Source organism: Patagioenas fasciata, chromosome 15 (assembly GCF_037038585.1).
Source record: "Patagioenas fasciata isolate bPatFas1 chromosome 15, bPatFas1.hap1, whole genome shotgun sequence".
NCBI lineage: Eukaryota > Metazoa > Chordata > Aves > Columbiformes > Columbidae > Patagioenas > Patagioenas fasciata.
The window spans coordinates 17,363,127-17,388,796 of record NC_092534.1 but is presented as its reverse complement, the minus strand read 5'-3'; the positions used below and the strand labels follow the sequence as shown (position 1 = coordinate 17,388,796).

Sequence of the window (25,670 nt, the reverse complement as noted above, 5' to 3'; positions counted from 1 at the left end):
TAAAGGTCATTAGTCCCCGAGACCAGGGCATTATGAGGGAGATCTGAGAGTTGCCAGACACTAAACGTCAGCCCTGAGATGTTTCCGTGGGATAGCTGTGTTTGAATTGCTACTTGGCTACTTTGGCAGAGGAAGGAAACCAAAGAATTCAGGAAAAAATTGCCATTGATGAAGAACTGCACATGACTTTAAGAACCAGTTACTGATACTGCTGTTATGAATACAGACTTGAAACGCTGGCGGCAGTGTATTTCTGATAGGACTTCCTGCAAGCAAAGAGGCGTTATTTCAAATACTAAGCCCCAAATGGCACGTAGTATCTGCCTGTGCACACAGCAGCAGAGGTGAGGGTCACCCCTCCGCAGGCACAGCCACCCTGGTGAGCAGTCAGACACGGGACGCACGTGTGGTAATGGAGCGACAACTGCTTTGCTACAAAGTGCTGCTTTATTGGACATGTCAAAAGGGATAAATTGCTTTTATTTTTCAAAATTGTTTCAATTTAGAGTAACTTATTCCTTATTTTAACTAGCCATAACAATGCCATTGTACTTTTGAATTAAATAATTTTCTAAATAAGAGTTTCAGAAAGCAAATATTTAGTACTCAAACAGAAACAACTTATAAATTATCTTGTGTTCACTTAAACCCAGCTTTTTACAAGTAACTGAAACTTGGCAATGCAGGGAAAAATGCAAAGGTACATTATAAAGCTTATTGTAGGAAATCTGATTGTTGGACATGTAAACATGGACTATTAAAACACAAAATCTTTTTGATATGATGCAGAGAAAATACAATCCTAATAACTCTCTAAAAATACATGTAATAAAGTTATTTATTTGGGCAAGATACTGTGCAAGTTATGCAAAACCTATTATGGTAATTAATGCAAACATGTTATTTATGGTACTCCCACAATGTATGTATAAACCAGAAATCTCTAATCACATACTGTAACGATCAACAGGAGTTTTTTAAACAGTAAAGCATCTCTTGAATCCTCATTCACATTTGGAAACAGTGCTTTCCTTGGCATTAAAATACCAAACATATTCTTTAAATACGTGCAAACAGAAGTTTTACTTCTACAGATACAGTACTAAGACCACACCACAGTGCGCATCATATAAAAATAACTTCATATACAGTCACACACAGAGAGGATAAATGATTGTAAACTGCTGCTAGGGGAAAATGTGGTGCCTTCCTGAAGCTATTTGGAGCAGGCTTTTCAGCACTTTTAAATAATAATTTCACATCACTGTCAAATTATGTCAAGACAGGATAAAAAGCTTATTTGGAGCATAAAAAGTGGTTTCTTGTTGGAAGGAGGGATGAATCAGTCATTTACGGAAAACAGAGAGCTGAGCTTCATTCTGAACCCACGTTACTATAGGTTGGCGAACCCCAGTGGTATCAGTAATGTTGTTTTGCATTCCTACCACTGTGAAATCAGGATTTATTTAAAACCTCCTCTTGTCTCTCACACCATGAAAGCAGAATGTGCACAGGTCTGGAACACAGCCTAACTCCTCAAGAGTCGGGTGCCCTCCAGCCTGCTGCGGCGGGCGCCCGTGCGCCTCCCTTCTCGTGGCTCCCGGTAAGCTGGAGACACAACGTGATTTACCACCAGTTGGACTGACAGTGTAGAATGGGACTGTCGCTCTCCGTCGAGCTGACCAGGACCATGCTCTGTACACAGACCCGCCGTAACTAGTCGTTCCACGTGTTGACTAAGGTGTTACTCACTGTGAGCAAAGACAGCAGAAATCGGCCCTTACTGGTACCTGCACCCTAAGCTGAGTTGTACAGAATTTAGTTTTACTGATGGGAGCAAGAACAGTGTGAACAACCTACAGGCTCAGATAAACAGGGCTCAGGGGCCGAGTTATGTGCATGTTTAAATGCCTGTACAGTCAGACCCAGCTGTGTTTGCAGTGCAAATCACTGTAACTGTTGGTAATTCATTTAAATTGGTTATGAAATCTTCATCTCTGCTCAAATATGATTCTAAAGAATAGTGTGCAAGGTGTGTGAATCTGAGAGAAATTTAGGGAACTGTAATATTCATTAAAAAAGAAGGTAGTGATCATCGCCAAGGTATTCACATTCGTATGGTTGTGTAGCAGCTGCGGTAAAGGGTCGGAAATTCATTGTGGCTAAAAAGCTTGCCTGCTTTGACAAAACCGTTAGCTCAATCAAGTCACATTTTACACATGATGTAGTAGAAGAAACGAGTATTTAAAATACCCCATTGCAAACTCCAGTTCAGTAAAATATCTTAGTAGCACAAAACGGCCACGTTTTTCTCTCAAGCCAACAGACATTTAGTTTCTTTTAAAATTATACTGACTACTGCTTGTTTGCAACATGTAGATGGCAACAACTTAACAATGAACAGTATTTCTGTCCAATTCTTGACTTTCACTGACCATCAGAGGGGTTCTAGAGTGTTCTGTTCTCTCCTTACTCGCCTCATCTTCGAGATCCTTAGATACCACTGGGTTTTCCTCAGCAGTGTCGTGCACAGCGACCCTGGATGCTTCGGTTGCATTTCCTCTGACCGTAATGTGCTCCCATCCACCCTGTAAAATATTGATAGAGAAATATAAAAGGAGAAACATCGCTCTACATTTATAACATCTGATGTGATGCTTTATGTACGCTAGTTTTGTACTCTTTTTTTCAAGAGGAAAGTGATCCTGCTCTGGGCTGAGTCAGAAAAAAGGCTCCAACACAGCACACTTCTCGGAACGAGGTTTACAGCTGGTAAGCCTGAGGATCGTTTTTATTGAAGGGAATTGAGCTTAGCAGGGTCAGGTATACAGAACAGAGCCACTGCAGGTTTTCCATCAACTTAAAATGGGCCAAAACCTTGAAATAGGCTTTCTTAAAACAGACAGTAATAAAATCAACATGGAGGAACAATCATCTGTAGACTCGCAAGGAATCCATTTTTTAAAAATGGTACTTACTTTACTAATTTTTCCATTACAACTTTTAAATTACCTATTTAAAATGAATACTTATCAAATGCAAATAAATGACTTCCCAGCTATATCTGCATAACTCAGTATATTAACCTGAAAAAGGAACCTAAAGCTGTAGAACAGAGGCCAGTTCCTGCGCGTATATGCGAGCTCTACAGAGCTGGCCAGCTGGAGCAGGACGGCACTCTCCCTTCCACGCACGCCATGAGCATTTGGACATACAACTTCTAGGCAGTATTGTGTCCCCACACTCACCCCAATACCATAATCCCACGAGAGGCCTTTCGGTTCCATGGGCTGCACCCCGGTCCGATGGCAGACGGTCCCACAGCTCAGACTGTGGCTTCCTTGCACTTTGTCAGCTATCACCCACACCTGGGGAAAGCAGAGAGGAGCGGTCAAATGTGCATTTTGTGCGGCTCTTCCAGACAGGAAAACTGTTGGACCACTTTCGGAAATTCGGCTTGATCTTGCATAGGCCAAAACTGCTCTAATTTAGTCAGAAGCACACCCAAACAAACAACTAGCTAACAGTGTTACAATTAAAATGTTGTCAGATAGTAAGACTCTGCAGGAAAGAGATTTTATAAAATAGTTTTGTTTAAAAAAAAAAAAAGGAGAAAATTAAAGAGGATTTTTACAGTGCAGGGCAGTACGTATCACCCTTTCAATGGCATGGCTTTTGGGGTGCTATCGGGATTCCAGCATTCAGGCAATCACCTTGTGGAATAAATAATTCAAAACAATTCACCAGAACATTTAATTTAGTTACAAATAAAGTAAATAGATACAAGGAAGCTTAATACACACCTGGTCCAGGGGCCCTACAGACATTTTACGGATATTATTTGAAACGTGATCCCAAGTAGATCCTTGTGGGTAACTTGGTGTGATTCCCTGCCGGTACCAGAGATTGCCTGTGGAATAAACGGTCCTGGTTACAATACTGGGTTCTTTGGAAATGCATTATGGTTTTGACTAGTATGTTACATTGAAGGACAATGAAATTCCTCCTTTGAATTCACATTTCTATAGTCACTCTTCATAACTTTTCTGGAAAACAGCAAATACTCTGTTTTGTAAAATTTGTTGGGGAAAAATGTTCATATAAGGAACTATGCACTAGAGAAGGAAAGCAATTGAGATTACGGTATCTGAAGGAGACCGGTGTCAAAGGCTTGTTTCTGTCACCGAAGGATGCTTTGTAATGTGTTTTGCACGACGATGCTGTTTCTGGGTTTTTGCTGGGTGTTCCTGTTCAGCTCTGTACATCCCAGGGTTTCAGACAAAGCCCTGCCCTGCAGTTCCCCTGGGCCCTGCCCCGCTCCTCCTCGCGCCCAGCACGGGGGCTGGATGGCTGCTGCCGGGGGCACGGCCCCGCTGCCAGAGCAGTCTCCAGCCGCAGCGGTGCAAAGGGCTGCCTGCTCCATCTCGAAATGCTGCTGCTCTTGGAGCAACAGCAATCAGCTGTCCTAGCAGGAGCTCTAACTTGGCCTCTCCTTTTCAAATCAGTCTGATGTATACAGATTGATTTTTCGTAGCATTGATAAATTATTTTAAAATCCTTACCATTTTTATCCAACACGAACACAGACGTTCGTCCTACTGAGACTTGTTTTAACTTCTGTTTTTGAGGCGAGGGAATATGGTACCAGCAGTCACCTGGAGGTCAGAAATATTTGAGTAAAACATTGAGAAAACACAATGATGTATGAGAAGCCTTGGAAATGCCTGCAGTTGAAATAGATAGCTGCGCAAGAAAGGTGTGAATGACACTGCACTTCATATATTTTTACTAGCTTGTTTTTAGAAACAAACTCTTTAAATCATGCAAGTGAAGCGCAAATTAACTGCTACAGTTATCATGAATGTTATTCATGTGCGCTGTTTTGCCTCTGCTAAACAGATTTGTCTGTTTCAGACATGGCAGCGTAGCAGACCTCACACAATGGATAGGATGAAGACTGCACTAAAAAAGGCCAAGTGCTTACCCGCAGGGTTTTTTGGAGACACCGACCCCCGGTAGAAGGCAGAACCATCTCTGGCAATAGCCCACACTTGGTAAAATGCTCCAATGGAGACGGAAATGAAGGGCTGGTCTGTTCCCACGTGCAGCCAGGATGTTCCCTAACAAAACAGGGAACATGAATTGTGAAGCGGGGGTTAACCGCTCCAAGACAAAATACTGTTGATGACCAAACAGGAAAATCTCTACGTCGTGAAAAATATTTTGAAGAATAATTCTTACATAACTTTAGAACTGAAGAGAAACAAGGTCCCTGATCCTCCACGGTATTTGGATATAGAACTCTTTGAAAATGTTGGACTGTAACAGGGTCATTTCTGTTGAAATCACTGGAATTTAGGCACCTCCATGTCTCTGAATAGCTGGGCTAGAGCCTTTTTTTTTTTAATAATCCCTTGGTTTTGATTACCTAGAACAATAGTCTCAAAAAATCAAATTGTATGGGACTTCAGATTCCAGACACAATATGCCAGGTTTTGGTCTTGCACTGCCTTACTGACCTGTGCCATTGCGACTACTTGAACAGGAAGGAAAAGAAAAAGCATTCCTATGAAATTCCAACTTCTTGCAGTTTTTCTCCAAATTCTGCTAAAGTATATTGTTAGATTTTTTTTTCCCTGTTGGAAATATGGCTTAAAACCAGTGCGTATCAATCCTGATTTGGTGCTAAAGCATGTGTCTATTAGTAGGAAAGAAGCGTTCCTATTGAAGCTCCTGGAGCTCTTTGCTCTTCTCTGCATGCTTTACTGGACATTCACTCATTGTTTCTGTCCCGGTCCATAAAAAGTCAAATCTGCAGGTCAGTCCAGGCCCTCTTGTCTGAAATAACCACGTCAGTTCCAGGCTCAGAAGAGTCAATGGATAAACTCCTGCTGGTATGAGCGGGCATTAGACTGGGACCGTCCTGCAGAGACGTTCTGTTCCTCGGTACTTCATTTAGATGGGATACACACATTGTCAACAAATGAAAAAATCAAAGGAGGAACTAAGCTATCAGTGCAGAAAGTGGAAATACAGTGCTTCACAAGAAGATACACAGGAGCTGAGAGAGGCTGCTGCAAGTGACGGCACAAGCTAAGGCAGACTACGCGAGAAGCGCTGCTGTAAATGCGGGCAGCAAAACTGTGTCACAGCTGATGGACAAGGACCTTCATATCTGGGCCATACAGGTGCTTTGAGAGAGGGCACTGCATGATGAAGTGTACGTACTCATATAATTACATTAAAGACATCAATAAGGCAGTAAAAATAACCAGGGAGCCTTACAGCTGGGTTGTGCTGCGTCACTCCGAGCCTGCAGAGCACGTCTCCTTTGTCGCTGATTGCCCACAGTGCTGCTGCTGCTTCATCGGCTGCGTCTGAGCTGGGAATTACGGAGATGTCCCGCAGGGTGACAGGAGGCACTTCCAGCCATGGCCCGTTGGTGACTATCTTACATTTTCTGAAGCAGAAAAAACCCAAACCCGTCAGAAATAGGTACTTTCTGTAAGGGAATTTGTTTCCTGGTCCATTGTTGACTTCAGTGCAAACATCGGAAGCCTTCCCATTAAGTAGGTACAGCGAGGATTAGTATTTTTAATTTGAAAGAGGCTTATGACAATCAGTCACGTGTTTCATCAGGTTTTGAATTTTGATGTATTACTGATTTCTCAAAGCTGGACGTATAAAAATGTGACTTCTAAAGCCAAGATCGCCCAAGAAGCCGTGCTGCGCTGCTCCCTGGCTCTCTAGAGCTCACTGCGCACGGGTGGGTAATGAATATTTGACCCCAGCCGAGAATCCCACTGCATGGAGAATTCCACACCCGGTTCATTCCTCCCTCTGGCTTGATTAAGGGAATCATTTTACAATTAGTTTTTTGGTGAGGCCTGTTAAAAAGTTACACAGGCAGAGATAAGGCAGCTCTGAACTCCAGAGTTGGAGTCAGGCCATCCTGGGAATTGCTGCAGTTTCCATAGAAAAAAATACACCAAAGTACTGCTGGCTATTAAAGAAATTATGTTAGATTCTATCGTCACAACAGTAATTTCTGTGTATGAAGAATGTTCTAAAAAACCTCAGGACATTCCTCCACTTCCCAGTTCTGAAAAACTGGATCCGCCCTGAGCTGCTCCGTTTGCTTTCAATTCTAAATTGACAGTAAAAACGAGAGGAAAAGTTTACACTTGAGAGTATTCCTCAAGTTGCTCATTTTGGTTTAAGTCACCATTTTTACTGATTGGATGTCGTTTGTTTTGTTGCATATCCTGGAATAACAGCAGTTTGATGCTTCAGGACTTCAGAGACTTTGGTACAGGGGCCAAAATACCAGCTTTGTAGCATCACTAACAAACAGAACAGTGCGTAAGTTCACAGCAATTTATTAGCATAGCTGTTAGATACTCTAGTATAGAAAGCACAGAAAAGCTGGAAAAACAGTGAACGCACAGACTTTTTCTGTTTAATAGAATACAATATAGTGGCGGTTTGCTATTTTCCAGGTTTCACCTGAATATAGTGTCCTATGGGATTATCTGAGGCCTAGCATGCAGTGTGTGCAACTCGTATCTTAAAACTATTAATGGCCTGTTACCAGTTGTTACAAGTGACCTAACAGGCCCCAACAAGCCTAGACTCTACCATCCTTAATCATTTATCACACGGAAAATCAGAGACAGAGAATAACTAGCTGACTCTTATCTACAGATGCCACAAAATCAAATAGGGTATCTACCTGTAAAGGTTTAAAATCAAAGCCATAATGCTAAAGATCATCAGCTTCTCTATGGGAGATGGGCTATTTATTGCAGGTTTCTTTACTATTGCTTTTGTTGATGGAGTGACCAGACTCTTCCCCTCATAAGTAAAGGAGACTTCTAGGGAACAGTTAGCATTTCAGTTCAAAACCTCTGTTTATATCTCAGTTCCTCACCTTGCCCAGCGCCTCCGTCGGACAAAGTCTTTCATTGTCTTGTGACCATGGTAGGACCTACCAAAACAGATTTAAATGGGTCTTCATGAGGATGTCAGAGCATCTCCAGGGTCAGCGCCAGCCTGAGAGCACCGTCTGTGTATCTGCCCCAGGCACGCGCGCTGACTCTCAAACACTGCACCACAGCTTGCTGAGCGCCCCTTACCGCCCCGGCAGGCTGCGTTAGTGGCCCCACAGAAAGGCAGAAATCAAGGCACACTTGTCCTGTTAAGCACAGTTAATGTGCAAAACAGCAAACAAGTCCTCGTTTCTTCTTAAGTATGGCATTTGCCTGCTAATATTTGAGGTAGAAGAAGGGATCTCCTTACGCTGGAAAGTCTGCTGCGTACTGCCAGCCTTCCCGATCAGTTCCGCCTGAAGCGTTGAAATCAATATACCAGTCGGAAACCTGTTGTCAAAAGGAGACAATAGCAAGCACAATCGACACCTAATGGATAATAAAAATAACCTCTTCCACTATTTCCCTCCACCTTTTTGAGTGCAGTGACTTGCTAGAAACCTTCTAATACTTGCATGCTTCCTACAGCAGTTCCCTCGTCTTTTTAATTCAGTTGAAAAGGATCAGAGCAGCAGCCTAAGTCCCACGAAACAAAAAGTCCCACCCAGTGCTCAACATTCTTTTGACTATGGAAAGTTATTGCTATTGCATAGATAGGGAAACAAAGGTTAAATATTACAACGCACAAAATAAGAGAATCTGGGTCACTATAGCCCAAGTCTTGTATCCTACTTGCTAAGCCTTGCCTTCTCAGTAAAAATACTTCTAAGACAAAACCTACCCAAGACCATTGTGGAGAAGGAGGCTTGGTGTTGAGCTTTGTGCACTCCTGCAGGCCAGACGCGTCGCTCCACATGTACCTGTCCGTGGGCAGGCCCCTGGGGTGCAGCAAGAGCGCACGGTCATTCACAGCAGAGAACTCAAAAGGCAAGGGAAGAAAAGCCTATTTGTAGCACCTCCTGCTTTCACATGTGGAACAGTCCTCTGTCATTAACCTCTATATGTAGAAATACCGTGTGAGTGATGAGGACAGCGGGAAAGAATCTGTACAATTGCTCCTGGTTACACCAAACTTGAGGACCATGTAAACTCCTCTCTGTGGAATTATACTTCTCCCCAATATTTAAAATTGGAAGGTGAATCCTGAGTTTCTCTGGTATAGACACCCACATATGTGAAAGCTTTTTCCACATTTTCAAATATACTATTCAAGGACCCAATGTATCTAGCATAATAAATGTATGAATAGATAGATCCTAGTAAGAATTTTACTATATGGCCTTAATAATGAAAGGCATTGCAAGTGGGCACGCTTCCTGCACTCACAAAGCACACATCTGTAATGGTTTACTACAAATGCATTTTGAAAGGATAATTACAAACCTAAACAATGGAGAAACACTGCTTCTTCTATCTCAGGTTAACAGTAAATGTTGGGGGAGACCAAAGATACTGTAATAATTATTCAGAAAAGCTAGAACAAACCCCGTTTCATTTCACAGTCAATGGAGTGAATAACCTGCTGCTGTATCCGGTGACTGGGTTCCACCGCTGGTTCTCATAGATGTGAACACACTTCACATCTGACTGCGTGTAGATGTTATCAGCACTGCTGGCCAGTCCTGGGAGAAAGAATTCATTTGGATTATAGTAAAGCTAAACCTTGAAGACATTACATTTTAAATTCCAATATCCACAGTAATACTGTTAATTATTCTATTTCTCACTTTGAAGCTTAAAATAGATATATAAAACTGCAATACCAGTTCCTTCCTGATGTGTGGCCTGTTCCCTGTATAACCCTACATGTCACTTAGGCTTAGGAAGGACAGCTGAAACAGCTTGAATACCGACCCTGTCAGGAAGAGATGTGCACGCTGCACTCATCCGTACCTGGAATGAAGCCACCTCCGTATCCACCAGTATAAACCCAAGCGGTGTGATCATATCCTATGCCCCACACTATGCCTCGGTTATTGCACTCTATCAGGCGAAGATGGCCTCCAACTTGACGCCAAAACCTGCCAGAAAAAGGACATTTTACATTCAGTCCACACCACAAGCATCAGGAACGTGTGCTTGCCCTCCTGCAGCTCAGCAGTCCTAAGGACAGGCGGTTTAACGTGCTTGTTCAACCTCGGTCCAGTCTGGAAGTGAAGGCGGTTGCCAGTTGAAATAATTTCCCTCTGAACAACTACTGAAAAGTAGATGGAAGGAACCCGTCTGCCTCTACGTGGAGTTTTCGGGCTTTGAAGTATTTTACTTTCCTTTTATTTAACGGCTTGTTTTATATGTATACGAATAATAATCATAGTGATTAGGTTTACTTTTAGTTTAGGCCATCTCCAGCTGCTGAAGCCCCACATCTGATGACAGGGCAGCTGCTGGAGCCCCACACCTGGTCACAGGGCAGCTGCTGGAGCCCCACATCTGGTCACAGGGCAGCTGCTGGAGCCCCACATCTGGTCACAGGGCAGCTGCTGGAGCCCCACATCTGGTCACAGGGCAGCTGCTGGAGCCCCACACCTGGTCACAGGGCAGCTGCTGGAGCCCCACACCTGGTCACAGGGCAGCAGGGCACTCCCACCTCCAGCTGCTGGAGCCCCACGTCTGATGACGGCAGCTGCTGGACCCTTACATCTGGTCACAGGGCAGCGGGGACGCTGCCGCCTCCAGCTCGGGGCTCGGCTCGCTGACAAACACGTCTCCTTTACAGGTAACCGACCAAATGGCGTGCGGAGAGGGAGGGCCTTGAATCCGTCTGCTTTCACAACACGACATGGTCAGCAGAGACAGCTACAAAACAAGAAGCAGAGAACTAAAAGCTTCCATTTACAGTGAGAACAAAAATCTCCACATAGATGCTTCAGTATTACAGAAAGAAGTTCTACCTTTGCATGTTCTTGCAAATCAGCAAAGTGAATTTGCAGCTTTTTCTCAAAAGGCACTGGAATTCAGTGTTTTAGAAATGATTAGCACGAGCACTGACACCAGTGTGGTTTGCAGTAGCTGATCACCGTGAAGTATCTTTCAGGTTTCCATTGCTTCAGTGGGTACGTGCCTGCCTGCCTACACACAAGGCTCTACAACAGTGACAAGAGGTGACAGTTCTTCTACCAGTGCAGACAAACAGACTAACTGAATTAAACTCGTAACTCATCTGTAGCCTAATCCAAATCCAGAGATAGGAAGGAAAGGAAAAACAATATTGGTGTTCCTGCAGCTAACTGCAGCATCGGAAAGCGTGCAGCTCCAGGGGAGGCAGGAAGCCTCAGGTGCCTCTAGAGAGGCAGACTTTAAAATCACTGAATTGTGACTAGATAAGTAGCTTATATACTGTAAATATAATGCTGAGATTTCAGAGACTAGCTTTTATGTTTGAGTTCAGATACTGCCAGCTGGAAATGAAGAGTTCACAGAATTACCCAGTCATGCATTTCTTGCTCTGTTGCGGCTGCCAGGCGGATTGGCCATCGCTGCTTCGTCCTCTCAGGTGTATACAGTGCAAAGGAGTGTTTGGCTTCATTCAGCACTTCAACTATAATAGTGACTTCATTCAGGAACACATGGATATACTAAGACAAGAAAGAAAATGGTGACTAAGCCCAACTCAGATATACCCTCCTCAGAGGCAGCAGTGTTGTCCTGCTGGACTCTGAATGAGGCGTTCTTGCCAAGCAGAGCAAAGGATCGGTTCTTGGTGCAGAAGGAATGAGGCTCAGCTTCCAGTCCTGCACTGCCTCTGATTCCTCCTGCCCATATGCATTAACCCTATTTATGAAGACCCTGCCCAGCCAAGCTTGGCTCTTTCTTCATAATCAAGAACATGAAACTTCCAAAAAACCTCCTCTCAGTGCAAAGGTGGTGGTTTAAGCAATGTGGCTGGTTGCTGACTGGGTATTTCTGACACAGCATTAACACAGCTGCAGCTTAGAGAGGGCTGCAGTTTGCTAGTACCCTGGGCTACATTTGAATTGGTTCCCAAAACTTAGAATAGCATACCATGGTTTGCATCTCTCCCTTCAAAGGCTTTCCTTTACCAAAGGCAACTCTCTCAAGGGCCTCAAGCAGAACACACCTTTTTCTCCTCGTGATACATGTAGTAGATGAACAGGATGCTGTCGCGCATTCCATCGCTCCCAGTGAACTGCTCGAGTGCAACTCGAACATCCATCCATTTGTGAGGCTTCCAGTTCCTCCACCATTGCAAGGTTCCAGTTTTAACCCAAACGGACTGCAATGCAAACACGAATTTACAGGAGGAAGGACACTGCATGACTCACGCTGTTTCTCCCAAGCAGTATTTTATGTGCCCACCAGAAATCTCTGCTGCAGGTCAGTCTGTGTCGTATCGGTTAATGCTGACACGAAGTGTACCAGAGTGCTCAGGAAGATCAAGACAAAATGAAAACCGACAAAACTGGATGGAAAGGCGCTGAAATACCACGTGTAGAACAATGTTCACGTTTTACCTCTGCAAGAACGCAGCACACAGATAGTAATTGACTCTGGTGTGCTCCTGTTACTACACAACTTCTGTTTGGACTACAAAGGCTTTTAACATAATCTTTTTAAACTTGATTAAGCCCCTGGACTCCAGGTGTTTTTAATCAAATGAATTCCAGATCTCATTTGGCAATTAGTAATGAAGGGACCAAAAAAGTGAATGAATCTGAAAAGAGCCAAGGAGTCACAATAAAGGGAACATCAAACAAAGGTGCTGCTATTTAAGTGCTGCTATGGACATTCCCATCATTGTTTTATTTATGTAAGTTACACTAATCCCTTAATGGTCACAGAAGGGGAAAGTTCATCTACTTGAGTCACTGTTTCAATTAGGAAGTCTCATCTCGCGGTGGAATAATTCATACAATATTCCACTGTTACAAACATTTCTCTGTGGAACTGAGGTTTCAGTGTCAGATAATGCTGACCAACGCTTCGTTTGCTCCTACACAGAACTATCAGTGACTGCTTTTAGATAAAGCCTGATAAGATCCTGGTTTCCCACAGGGATCTCAGACAGTGATCATCCAGGGAAGCTGTCACAGACAGACACAGGGACAAGAACGTAAAGGTATTACTGATGCCCATATCAACAGACGTGTTTAGCAGACAAGAGGCAGTGTCCTCACTGCTTACCTGCTCAATAGCCTGCTCGTAGTGCCTGAAATTCTCCAGCTCGCGCTTCGTCCTGTCGCTGAGCTGCTGGAAGATCTGCTTTCGCCACGCTGCTGTCTGCGCCGGACAGATGGACAGGGACAGCGACTGCACCGAGGGTGACAGACCTGGAACAGCCAGGATCACAAACTCCGGTGAGCTTCCAGTACACTTCTGTGGCCGGCAAGACACGGCGCGGCTTTGAGCACTGCACTGCGCCAACCCGGTCAGACACGTTCCCTCGGGAGAGCCCTTCTCACCGCCCAGTCACTGCGCACTGATATTATGGGCTTTGCCTGCAGTTGCAGCTTCAGTCCAATTAAAAATGAGATGCAGAACCAGCACAGATTATTTTACAAATTCTTACAGAAACTCAGAGAAAAAATCACCTTTACATTTATGTATCTGAATCCCAAAGTGCTGTACAGTTAAATACATACAACACTATCCTCAGACATGGAGCGCATTAACAAACTGCAATAACAGTAAATGGGTTATCAGAAGTTTTATGCCATTGTTTTGTGAAAGGAAAAAACAAATCAAGATTCTTCTGAAGGAGCACTGGAAGGAGGGTCTGAGGGGCCGGACGGTACCTGACGGGACAGTGAACCACTTCAGCGGGCTGTGCAGATCCACCAGGCAGCCGCCCCCGGACACCCAGGCCCACAGCGGGTGCTCGTCGGCTCCGTACTGCTCGTCAGCTCCCGCCGAGAACGTGCCCAGGGAACACAGGCTGGATGTTTCTGCAGAGCTGCTGACGGAGAGCACCGGGTGCTTCTGGGCCTCCTTCAGGTCAATGTTTGTCCACTGCAGTTCTGCAGAAGGATTTGGGTTTGTAGAGGTTTTACACACTTCAAGAGCAGCTTTCTCATTAGTCAAAGCAGCGGTGGCTTCTCCTTGGTCAGAGCGCAGAGGATCCACAGTCACCTCTGTGCACGGTGCTGCTGCCCGGCTGCTGCTGGCAGCTGCTCCCGCCGGGGCAGCGCTGGGCAGCTCCGAGTCAGACGTGTCTGCGTCGCCGTGAACGACTGTGTGTGCTTGGTTCTGAATATCATCAGTAAAGAAACAGCCAGCACTGAAGGACAAAGAGATCATTATCATTCAAAGCACCATAAATTAGTACAGGCCTGAGACCGCACCCATACGGAAGTCAACAGAGAGTTTCAGTCTCAGAAGAGAAACAGCAGACTTCTTTTCTGAAGGTCCATACCACCCAGAGCAAAGAGTCTAATGCAAATCTGGCAGGCCGGTCTACTAAATCTGAACACAGGACGATATTTCATTGATCCTTTCAAACAATCGGTGTTGGCTGCCTACAACTCTTAGGAAAACACTGAAGCCACATCACATTTTCTGGATATGAAATAATGAATAGGATTTTTAAAAGCCCGTTATTAACTCCATGACTTCTGTCCTGGCTGGAGAGCGCTCTGACTCCACGAGCAGCACCCGCAGAGCCGAGCCGGCCGCCAGCACAGCCCGGCCGAGCCTCTGCGACTGCAAACCTGCAGTGGCCCCAGCAGAAGGATCGTTCCTGAGCAGAGCTGGCACGCCGCGATACTTCCCGCGGAATAGCTTCTCTCATTAGAGACCAGTTCTAGATAGTGGTAGTAAAGCCCACACAAGCACACTTTACTGCAAGCATGCAGTGCATTCCAAACTGTTTTCAGTTTCTGCTCCAGGTGCAACAACTGCTGCTTATTGATGATTTTAATGGCAAAAAAAAACGCAAATGCTTTTTGGCATACAAAATGATTAGACATGCTTCTCCTCCCTGACCGTACCATTTCAGTGTAAAGAAATGTGTCCTAGCACTGAAACTCGAGCAGGTATTCCCGAGTACCTGAGCAGGCTTGTTGAGCTCCCGGTCTGAGATCTGTCGCTCTCTCGCCCACATACGATTGCCTTCCATGCCTTCCCACTGAGCTCGCTTGGTGTGACACCTTGGCGAAAATAAACTGCTCTGTCATCGCAGCCAATTCCCCAGACCTAGGGAAGGAAAGAGCTTGGTGAAGGAAATGGCATGGAAAGCAGGTAGATACCAGCTACAGAAAAAGGTGGAGCTGTGGAAAACGCAGCACAAAAATCTGCTGGACACAGCATTTTACTTCTGTGCTCTTCCCGAGTGCGGATGCTGCAGATGCTGCAGATGCAGTATGAAATTCTGTACCAGCAGATGTTTGCACCTGAATGTGCCACACAGCACATACGTGACTGTTCACGTGCTGGGGAAGGATTCGGCCCCACGTTCCTTCCCAGCAGCCGAAGCACAGGGCCCTCCCGTGGAGCTGTGCACAGTGGCACTGCTGCAGTCCTGGCCACGCGAACAGGGCCTGCACGAGGGGAACGGCAACACCCGCGTAACTGGAGCACAGCTGTCTTACCTGGTTATTTAAGCCTACAGTTACCATCATCATTTCTCCAACCATTTCAATCCAACTCGTTCCACAAGGATTATGTGAGTTCACTCCTCTTCTAAACCACACCTACAACAGCAACAGCAAAAACTACATTTTGCTCCTTCTGCATTAGCGAGCAGACAGCTGGAACTTACTATCCTTAGGAGATCAATCTTAATCTCTCATACTGACTGGCTGCATTGAGTTAAGAAGTCTCTCACCTCCTTAGTTCTTTATCAGGTGAATATACAACAATTACCTTAATCGCACCCAGACTGTGTGTCCTTGTGACCAACTACAGCTACAACTGCCCAGGGTGAGACTTTTTGTTATGACGTTTTGCGACAGAGTTAATTTGTCTGCCATTGGAAAAAATACTTTCTGTTACATGTCAACTGTAGCTACTTTTGGCCACTCTGAATGGACTAAATAGTGTTCTTGTGTTCAAGCCTGAGAAGCAGGGCTGACGGAGGGAACTGTCGGAGGGCTTTGTCAGTGGTACGGCTCTTTAAGCTCTCTTGACTAATCTGAAAGCGTCTGTGAGCTGGGTACCTGGAAAAATGTCCGTCTGTATTTAGTATGCATTCACATAGTGGCAAGCAGCTACTTTAGGAGTCGTTGGTTGAATCCCGTAACAGACAGTGTACTTGACTGTCTTGTGGCAGATCTGAAGAAAAGCATGGACCTTATCTACGTTTATGACAGTGGTTTTACGTGGCAGGCGCAGCAGGCTGCACACAGTCCTTTACCGCGGCTCCGCTGACCCCTCGTAACTCATTAAACCAGGGTAACTCAGTCCCTTAGAACTGCTACACGTGCACAGAACTCATCTGTGATTTTGAATTCAGTACGAAGGGATTTGATTGTACCCAGCACAGGAGCACTCGAGTACGTTCTTCAAGACTTTCGAGACTCCTGCAAGGCACAGGGAGTTGGATCCTTATGGGTCCCTTCCAACTTGAGATACTCTATGATTCTAAGTTAAACCCCAGTAAGAAAGTAATCACACATAAACATAACAGGTATGTCACTTAATAAATACAAAAAAACTACATTAAAAGGCTGATGAAGAGTTACAGTAAGAATATAAAAAAATAGGATCATGTAGAAAATCGTAGATGAAAATATTCCCCATGCCTCTTCTGATGTACGTTTCAGATCACGTGGAAACGGGACGGAGCAGGCAGGAGTCCCTCCCGTGTCAATACTTCCTACCCTTGGAAGCAGGTTCCTTTACATCCTCACCCACCTGCCACACCTGTCTGACTCGGGTTTGGAAAATGCATTCCAAGAGAAGAGCGGAAAGCCCTCCTTAATTAAATGCCACTACGTGTATCACAAACCACAGAGTATTCCTGTGACAGCAAGGGGACCTACGACTCCCCAGACCTTGAGGACAGGGGGTCCAAATCACCAGTATTTCCTAGGGAAGGTACGCGCCTGTTTGAGAAAAGCAGACAGAAAAGGGAAGAAAACAGCGGAACCAGAGCGTGACTCCTCTACCTTTCTGTCCTTTGTCACACACCACACCACATCGACGCCCACGGAGACGTGCATAATCCCGTTTTCTGGGCTTGGGGACTCCACAGTACTCCAGGAGACTCCTGCAAGAGACAGAACCCAGCAGGCTGTAGGTTGGTTTCTTATTCAACACCACACCAATCGAAAGGGTTGCCAGCTAAATTTAACACACTTTACCTTGAGGGTTGTTCCTATCAATTCCTTCTCTCACAATAGCTTGCCCTTCCCAAAGAGTTGCCCAAAGGAGGTCATATGGCCCACAGCTGATCTGTACGACTTCACCAGGGGTGGTGATTAAGGACCACGTGGAACCTTCTGGATTGTCATGGCAGACGTCTTCTCTGTACCACACCTAGACAAGTTACAAAAACCCGAACAGGAAAATCTTACAAAAATATCAGTGCAACAATGAAACCATTGAGAAAAGCATGGCGACAATCTGGAAAGAACGGTCCTCCTTTAACAACGGGGCTTTTCTGTGCACTGTATGCGCTCTGACCTTTAAAGGTGGTTTTTAATGTTGATTATGCAGTTGAAGACTTTTTCCATATGTACCAAGGGAGGCGGCTTTTCTACAGACACGCTTTCATCAGGGAGGCAAATCCAGACTGGGCACAGAAACCTACTGCTACAAGTGCTGTGTGTATTTCAGCACTTAAAACCACTCCAGCGTATTTCAGGGCATGTTATATAACCCAAGAATGAACAAATATAGAACACAAAAACGTTACTGTTAGCTGGCGCCCCACCTCACTGTCGGTGAGCAAGGCTTGCCGTGATACGGTGAGAAATGCCAGTCCGTGCACAGCCGGCAGGGACACCCGGCCGCTGCAGGCCCTGGTCCTGCGCTGCGCGCTCTGCTGGGAGCGAGCCCGCGGGAACGGCAAACAACCGCGTCCTGCGGTAGCTGCAGGAGTGCTCCAACACACGGCTGCTCAGGGCTAAATCCTCTTTATTTACTGTATTTCTCTGGGGACTTTTACTAGGGAAACAAGAGCATTTTACAGTGTTGGTCAGGTAAGCCTGTAGAATGTGGATGCTTGTTACTTATTACTGGCAAGCAGGAAGCATAGGGCATTTCATTTTAAACAATTTAACCAACACTGCTTGCCTCTCCAGGCGGTGCCAAGTGTGACTGAAATCTCGGGCTACCTGTTCAGAGTAGTACATTGTGAGACCACGAGTTAGAAACTGTCTGTAGACAAAGGAACGTCAGATACATGGTGTGAGGATGAAGGGTGGAAAGCCAGGATCAAGTCTTTACAGCACTGACCACAAGAGGAGAGAACTTATTGCCTGAAAACAACAACAAGATGGATGTATAGTTTCCAATAGAAAATAAATTTAAAGCATTCCAGAGCTGGATTCTACATGGCCAGGTCAGGAAGTTACCGCTTTCCAATCAATAAGTCTTAGACCATTTGTAAACTCTCCTGAACCATGCCTGACTCTCCACCACAGAGACAGGGCACAACACTTTGCCATCATCTTTGTCAGGCTTTACGGATCCTTCTCTTTGTTACCAGTGCCATAGTCTGCACTCTGGGCATTTTTCAGGTTGTAAGACACCACGCAGCCCAAGTTTTTAAGGTTCACCTGTTTACAGAGGTTTAAGGCTTCCATAAAACAGTAACCCTATGAGATACCAAGCCTTTCCATTTACAACACAGGTTGTGATGTAATTTAGTCCCAAAGCAGTTTTTGCATCCTCTGCCACGTGCACAAACAGCCTTCTTTATCAGCATAAGACAACAACAAACCTGCCTTGCTTTAACAGCATTGAACACTTTTCAGTAGTACTTTACGTTAGAAAACGTGGGGAACGTGCACGTACCCTTCCTTGTAAAGAAACCGCCCAGACTGATAAACGGCCCGGAGGCTCATCGGTGACCTCCCATCCTCCGATGGAGATGTCATTGAAAGGGTCTGGCAGCTGATCCGGATCATCGTGGGACACGATCTGAAGCGGAGAGAAGGAGGGTTGAGGAGACCAAGGCAGTGACTGGGCTGGCGGCCCAACCCAGCTCCCGCAGACTGGCTCAGGTACCGCTGACTGAGGAGGCTGAGCCCGCGGGTTCCTCCTCTCGCCGAAGGCCGCGATGTGCAGAGAGGAGAAACGCTGCTGAAGAAGCACGAACAAGTCTGCGTTTCATCCCCTAACTAAAGGAAGCTTTTACTCACAGAACAGTGCATAGAGACATTATTTGAATTGGAAAGCTGGAACATCACAAATTACAACTCTTGCACATTCTCAGAGTGGAACAACAGTTATTCAACATCAGTTATTCAGAGAGCTAAAGGACTGAGCTGGTGAATGATGCTAGACAGGTGCCACCTCGAGAGTGCTTTACCAGACAACCAGAGGAGGGTAAAAGGTTGGTTTGAACTTTGCAGAGGAGCTGAGCATCTATCTCCAACTGCATTACCATGAGATTGGGCACCTTGTTATGGCAGGTTTCTATGAAAATTCCCAGCCTTCCATGGCAAGAATTAAGAGTTGGAAGTCAAGGAATCCAGGTTCAGGCTACAGAGTAGTGATACAGAATGAATTTCCCTGCACTGATAATGTATTAATTCAGGAAATCAGTTTATTTCGTATTTAAAAGACATCCAGAACCTTTGCCCAGACGTCCCGTGATTTGTATCTCCTGTATCTGATCCACCTCCTGCGTCTGACACAAGAATTCCATCTCTTCTCCTTTGTGTAGGTGCTGGGGAAGTCTATGGCGTAGGTCCAGCCCTGCAAACAGAGGTTTGCTTGTGTGAAAATCAGGACCAAGGGAAAGCTTGAAATCATAACTTAGAGCAATTCTGCACAAGCCATTACAATACAGTACAAGTTACTGTGTGTGTCCCAACAGATCAGCTAATTCCACGAACGATACATGAATCACATCCAAATTCCTTAGCAGGATAGACACAGAGCAAACAAGACACGGTAAAGCATTTTACTTTCTTCATAGTAAAGATCTTAAATAACAATGGCATCCAGGTGCCAGCGTTTCGTGGCCCGATCAAAAGAAATAAGCCTTCAAACAAGATCCTTCCTTGCGTTGCATTAGAGTTGAGCCATTTCCCAGAAACACGTAGCTATGGGAAGTGAAGTGCCTTTTATTTTCCCAAAGGATCCCCAGAACAGAGCTCTTTTGGTGTTGTTCACCTACCCCTTTCTCTGTTGGTTCCCCTCCAATATTTTCATCCACGTACCAGTCAGACTCCCACTCCCAGTGCGCGGAGGGCAGTGTGAAGCTATCGAGCTGCTGGTGCCGGAGCCCGCTCACATCGCTCCACTGCCAGCGGTCACTGGGCAGCAATTGCTCACAAAAGCCACCAACCGGATTCCAGCGCTGCCAAAGTAACAAAACGTTTTATCTGAGATCGCACCACCTCACTGGACATCTACAGGGAGCCATACGTGATACATTTCCTATTCTCTGCAGTGGAAGAGGAATAAATTCCTGGGGTGAACGAGAAAGTGTTCACACTAAGCCCCACCTAACATAGTCTTTGGAGGGAGCTTTTTTGAGTACTAGAGAAGGGCTGACTGCAGAGCTGGTCCCAACCATGGCGTCTGCAGCTACCTACACAGGACCATCCGGTGACGTGTGTTTCCTGTGGTGGTGGGTGGCACCGCGACCCTGCGGCACTGGGATACAGCTGGGCGGACACACTCGGGATCTCAGACCTGCTCCACAAGGAAGGTGGTGAGTGTCCTGCCTGCACCAGAGGAGTAACACAGCTGCTGTGCCACAGCTGTCCGGACACGGCATCAGTAAATCTTCCCTGAATTGTCTTATACCGGGAGGGGTTTTGCAAATTTGGCTTCAGTCAGTTACAGAACAATAACTTGCTGGGGTTCATGCCAGTGCAGCTGCGCTTCGTCTTTTCTTTGCCCACACTCTTACCTACTATCAAAACACTGCCAAAATGAGTGGCGCACAAGCCTTCTAGCACTTTAATGCAAGATATTATTTACTTTTACTAGGAATCTGGCTAAATTGCTTTGCACATTATCTGCAAACTGAGTCTGCTTTTGTCATTATCTCTCAGAGTATTTCCTTTTGTGCTTTCTAGTATTTTGTTTTCTATTTTTTTGTAGCCTAGAACAAAGAAAACAAAAAAGTTTTGCATTTTTAAAGAACATGTTTATATAACAAAAGGAACATTCTTTAGTGGCTGGAAAGTTGTGTCAATATTAAATAATGTATAAAATACTACTTTAAAGGAGTTCTTTTTGAAGTACGTCATGTAGGAATGATCAACTTAGCACTTCTGTGCAAAAACCAGCTGGGAACGCTGTACCTTAACGGAGAGTTACGCCTTTAGTGGACAAGTCTTTGGAACACTAAAAAAAAGCCATTTGCGTGAGAATAATATATTTCTGATGAAGTTGCATGGAAGTTACCTGGACATTCTCCTAAGGGGAGTGTGCATTTGTCACTAAGGAAAGGAAGACACCAGGTGAAAAGGGTGGATGTTCCAGCCTGAAGTGGCTTGCGTAGAACAGGCTGAGTACACACCGGTGTCGCTTTTGGCCAGAGGGGGAAGTAAAACCTTCCTTTGCGAATTAAACTATTAAAAGAATAACCTGCTGTTAGGCACGTGTGTGCTTTTCAGAAACATCACACAAAAACGAAAACAAGGGAACCCAGGCAACCTGTGAGAAAAACACGCAGAGACAGCCGCCGTGTGGACCTGCCAGCGTTCTTCCCGGCGAACGCGTGGCGGCGTGACGGAGGCACCGTCAGGAGCCATACCTGGTTCTCGTAGGTTTCTTCCTGGTACCTGATGGGAACGTCACCCGAGAACACGTAGGTGTACACTTGATGATCACAGGCTATTCCCCAGCAGCACTGCCTGACAGCAGAGACCCGTTTGAACTCCAGCTGCGTGTCCTTACAGAGCTCCCAGTACTGGCCAACGGTGGACAGCGTGTAAACCCGCCCAAAGATGTCCACGGCCCACAGCAGGGAGCTGGGCATGGCCATGTCTGAAAGGCAAGAAGGAGGTATTAATGGAAATGACAGTAGATCAGTCCTGCTCTGAGCCATCATCAGGCTAATAAAGAACGGTCTTCCGAAGAGTCTGCGCCAAGCTGGCAGCCAGATCTGTCAGAGCTCTGCAGCTACAGCTCTCGGATGGCTTTGAAAAGCCACGTGAAGAACCTTGCTACCAGCTCACTCTTGTCCATCCTGCAAGGGCTGACAGCAGGAACAAGACAGCCTTGGCAGGACAGACGCCAACACTGATCTGCGATGAAGCAGCCCAGACCGGTTCACAGCAGAAGGCCTCACTGTGAAGAGCTGGCAGTGCTGCTGGTGCCCCACACCCCGCTCATCTCAGCGCCACGAAGCCGCGGTATCTCCGGACACCTCCAGCCGCCCCTTGGTGTGCGCCAGCATAGCTGCACAGGTGCAACGGAAAACTAGCGAAAAGGAGCTTCTCCACAAGCACACGTCTGCTTTTAATCCACGGGCATATTTACCTACTGCTGCCAGGAAACCTCTGTCCAGAGCATTCTGGTGACCGCTTTGGGACCTGGTCTTTATTTAACACACACAGGTGTGATATTGAAGTATACATAGAGTGTGGTTTGACAGCAGAGACCTGGCTGAGTTCCATTCCAGGTTTATCGCTCAATAGCCCGTCATTTTCTGGGCCCTGCAGCCCCATCCTTCGTGGAGCAGTCGGCATTTCAGCGTTTCAGCTGGGGGTGCTCGCCAGCGCTCTGGACTTTGGGAAAGGCCGGCGGATGCCCAGGCTTGGTTTGTTCTTTGTTCCTCACTGTTGCTGGGAGCCGGAAGGCACAGGTAACTGCCTCTGTTTGCCCTGGGACCAGCTCTTGCATACTGCCTTTCTGCGGTAGTACAGGGTACTGCAGAAGGACAAATATGGAAAAAGTGGAATGGAACAAAGCGAAGATAAGGTGAAAATGATAATGTGCGTACCAATGGGAAAATAAAGCCCATGAAAATAAGCCTTTCAGTTTTAGCACTTAAAATTCTGAAAACAGTCTTTATAACAGAGGAATATTATGCATTTAACCTTAAGCAACCAGAATTCTGGCGAGTCTGGAGAAAAGGAACCATTACGGGTAATGCAATGAAGATATCTACCTAGCCAGAAAATAAGGTGATGCTTGGGTACATTAAAGGTGAGCAAATACATAAATGAAGGCTTGTACATCAAACGGCAGTGCAGGCAGGCAGGAAAGTACCTGGAACAGTTCAGAAAAAGGCAGTGAAAGTTCCAAAGATCACGAAGTTAGGAAAAATATAGATGGGACAGAATTAAGATAATCCAGGCAGATGCAACTGTATTAAAATGCTGAAGGCCAAGATAAGTGAGAGTTTCTGCATATTCTTTCTTCTGAACTTTTGAGACTGAGTGGAGAACCATGGAAAAATCCCAAATGCATTTGGGATTATACACTGCTTTTAGGCCCCTTTGCACTGGTTGTGCTGCAAAAGATGAAGACAAATGTTGCCTGAAGGATGCTCAGTGCTTGGAGTTCATGTGCATTCCAGCACAGGTTGCCTGGTGTTCTCAGGGGACTGGAAGAAAAATCACACCCACATCTGCTAATTCTCCTCATCCCTCAGGTCAGCCAGGTAATTTCTCATAGAATTAAAACTACTTAAATTAAGATATGTTGTTAATTAAAATTTTCAGCTGTGTGGTGTAACACTGATTGCTACAGAATTCAAGAAAAATATCCCAAGTTCTTGCACGTTATAAAAGTAATGAAGTTCTCAGGAGAGAGCTGTCATGCCTCTGTCTCCAGGGGTGGTGGCGGCAGGATCCCGTGTGGGTGCCCGCGGTGAATTCACCGCCACAGGGCTCACCGTGCTCAGAAGAGAAACCGCGCACGGACCAGCTCTACCGCCGGTGCACACGGGCACCCCTGACAGCTTACACGCGGGACACGCGAGCACCGCTTTACATCCGCGGCATCTCCAGGCGCTCTACAAACTTGACGAGGCGGAAATAACAGCCCGAGGTGTGGGGAGCGCCCGCTGCTGTTCCAGGCGGGCATTAAGGTCGGATCGGCTTAAGAGCCCCCGCGGGGCCGGAGCGTCCCTGCCCGGGGACCGGGGCTGCGCGCCGGGGGCGGCCCTCGGCAGACATGGCGGCCGGCCCGGGCGCCCCGTCCCCCGCGCTCCCCGCACCGAGCAGACGCTGTGCTGCGGGCACAGAACGGGAGCGGCTCCCGGGAGCGGCGGTGCGACCCCGCGGCCCGAAAACGCCCCGCGGAGCCCTGTACGCCTTCCCTGGGGCGCTGCGCAAGGCGCCGGCACCTCCGCACGGCCCCGCTCACTCCGCCCGCCGGCACCGGAGCCGCCGGGATGGGCGGCGCGGGGGCGGGGGCAGGGACATGGCGGGGCTGCCCCGGGCCCAGCGGCGGCCCGATCTCCAGCCGCGCCGCGCTGCCCGCCCCGCTCCCAGCGGCGGGACCGCTCCCATCGAGCGGCTCTGCCCCCGCGGCCCCCGGGGCTCGCCCCTCACCTGCCTCCCGCCGGCCGCGCCTCTCCGGGCCGCGCCTCCCGCGGCCGCCGCTGCTGGCGGAACGAGGCGCCGCGCCCCGCCGGGCGGGCCCGCAGCCGCGGCCGGAGCGGACAGCGCTGCGCCGCCACTGCCGGGGCGGGGCCGCGGCGGGCGCGTCACGACGCGCGAGGGAGGGCCGCTCCGCGCCGCGCGGGGGCGCTGCCTGCGGCCAGGGGGGCGGGGGACCGGGGTGTGCAACGACGAACCGGGGTGTGCAACGGTGAACCGGGGTGTGCAACGACGAACCGGGGTGATGATGAATGGCTGACTGTGCAGGGAGTTCACATGAGAAGTCATTCACAACCAGGACAGTTTCTTATGCTCATTTTACGGAGGACCTCACATGTGAAACCAACCGAACGCTCCGTAACAGCAGCAGCACGTAACTTTCCGTGGCGTGTGCCCAGCTGACGAGTGCGCTGGCTCTGCTGCCTCTGCGCTGTGGTGTAAAGGTCAGGAATGAACTGATGCCTTATGAAAACTCCTGCTCTGGGTGTCCGATGCTGAGCCCTGCTTTGTTCAGTTGCCGTTGTTGCAATACAGACTTCTATTCTGTAAGGAGGTCACAAGAGGAAGGTTTTGCAAAAGCAAACAGCTAAATGTAAACAGCTTTTCCTTTTGCCATCAATTTGAACAGTGGATTTGCTGCATAATCCTGGAGCACTGGGTGCACAGCTTTTCCTTTTGCCATCAATTTGAACAGTGGATTTGCTGCATAATCCTGGAGCACTGGGTTAACGTGAACCTCACTCCCAGTCTGCGGCTGGTGAGGGGGCACCCTAAGCCTTTCCTGGATGGAGCTCTGAAGCCTTGCAAAAGAGAGAGGAAACATCCAGTATCCTTTCCCACTTCTGCCCTTGGGTCTGTGGTTACTGCGTGACGCAGGAGTCACCTCCGGTGAACCACGTTTCGCTCAGTTCAGGTTGTCCCTGCTGGCTGGGGAGGCTGCAGCTGCGTGACCCGTGTACCGGGGCTCCGCATTGAAAGCGCAGCAAGGGGAGGTCTGCCCCTGGGACACATCCCCGACCTGGGCAAGGCCAGAGCGCTCCAGAAGTAA

General features: G+C 47.0%; 1 protein-coding gene across 2 annotated transcripts; it reads right to left on the bottom strand.

Moving 5' to 3' along the window:
- Positions 1-428: 428 nt before the first annotated feature.
- On the bottom strand, positions 429-24,705 carry TECPR1 (tectonin beta-propeller repeat containing 1). Of its 2 annotated transcripts, XM_065850463.2 has the most exons (25): positions 24,575-24,705; positions 21,826-22,058; positions 20,233-20,415; positions 19,686-19,808; positions 18,903-19,028; positions 17,246-17,420; positions 17,051-17,151; positions 15,533-15,634; positions 14,992-15,137; positions 13,742-14,223; positions 13,131-13,276; positions 12,067-12,222; positions 11,414-11,563; positions 10,627-10,784; positions 9,882-10,009; positions 9,508-9,610; positions 8,770-8,866; positions 8,299-8,378; positions 7,931-7,987; positions 6,286-6,460; positions 4,985-5,120; positions 4,563-4,655; positions 3,804-3,910; positions 3,249-3,368; positions 429-2,588 (listed from the first exon to the last, which is right to left on the bottom strand). In XM_065850463.2, exons 2-25 carry the CDS (start codon positions 22,054-22,056, stop codon positions 2,391-2,393), a joined length of 3,573 nt encoding a protein of 1,190 aa, XP_065706535.2. In that variant the 5' UTR covers positions 22,057-22,058; positions 24,575-24,705; the 3' UTR covers positions 429-2,390. The 2 variants fall into 2 exon arrangements, with proteins under 2 accessions (XP_065706535.2, XP_071671194.1); XM_071815093.1 differs by lacking the exon at positions 20,233-20,415.
- Between the last annotated feature and the right edge of the window lie 965 nt (positions 24,706-25,670).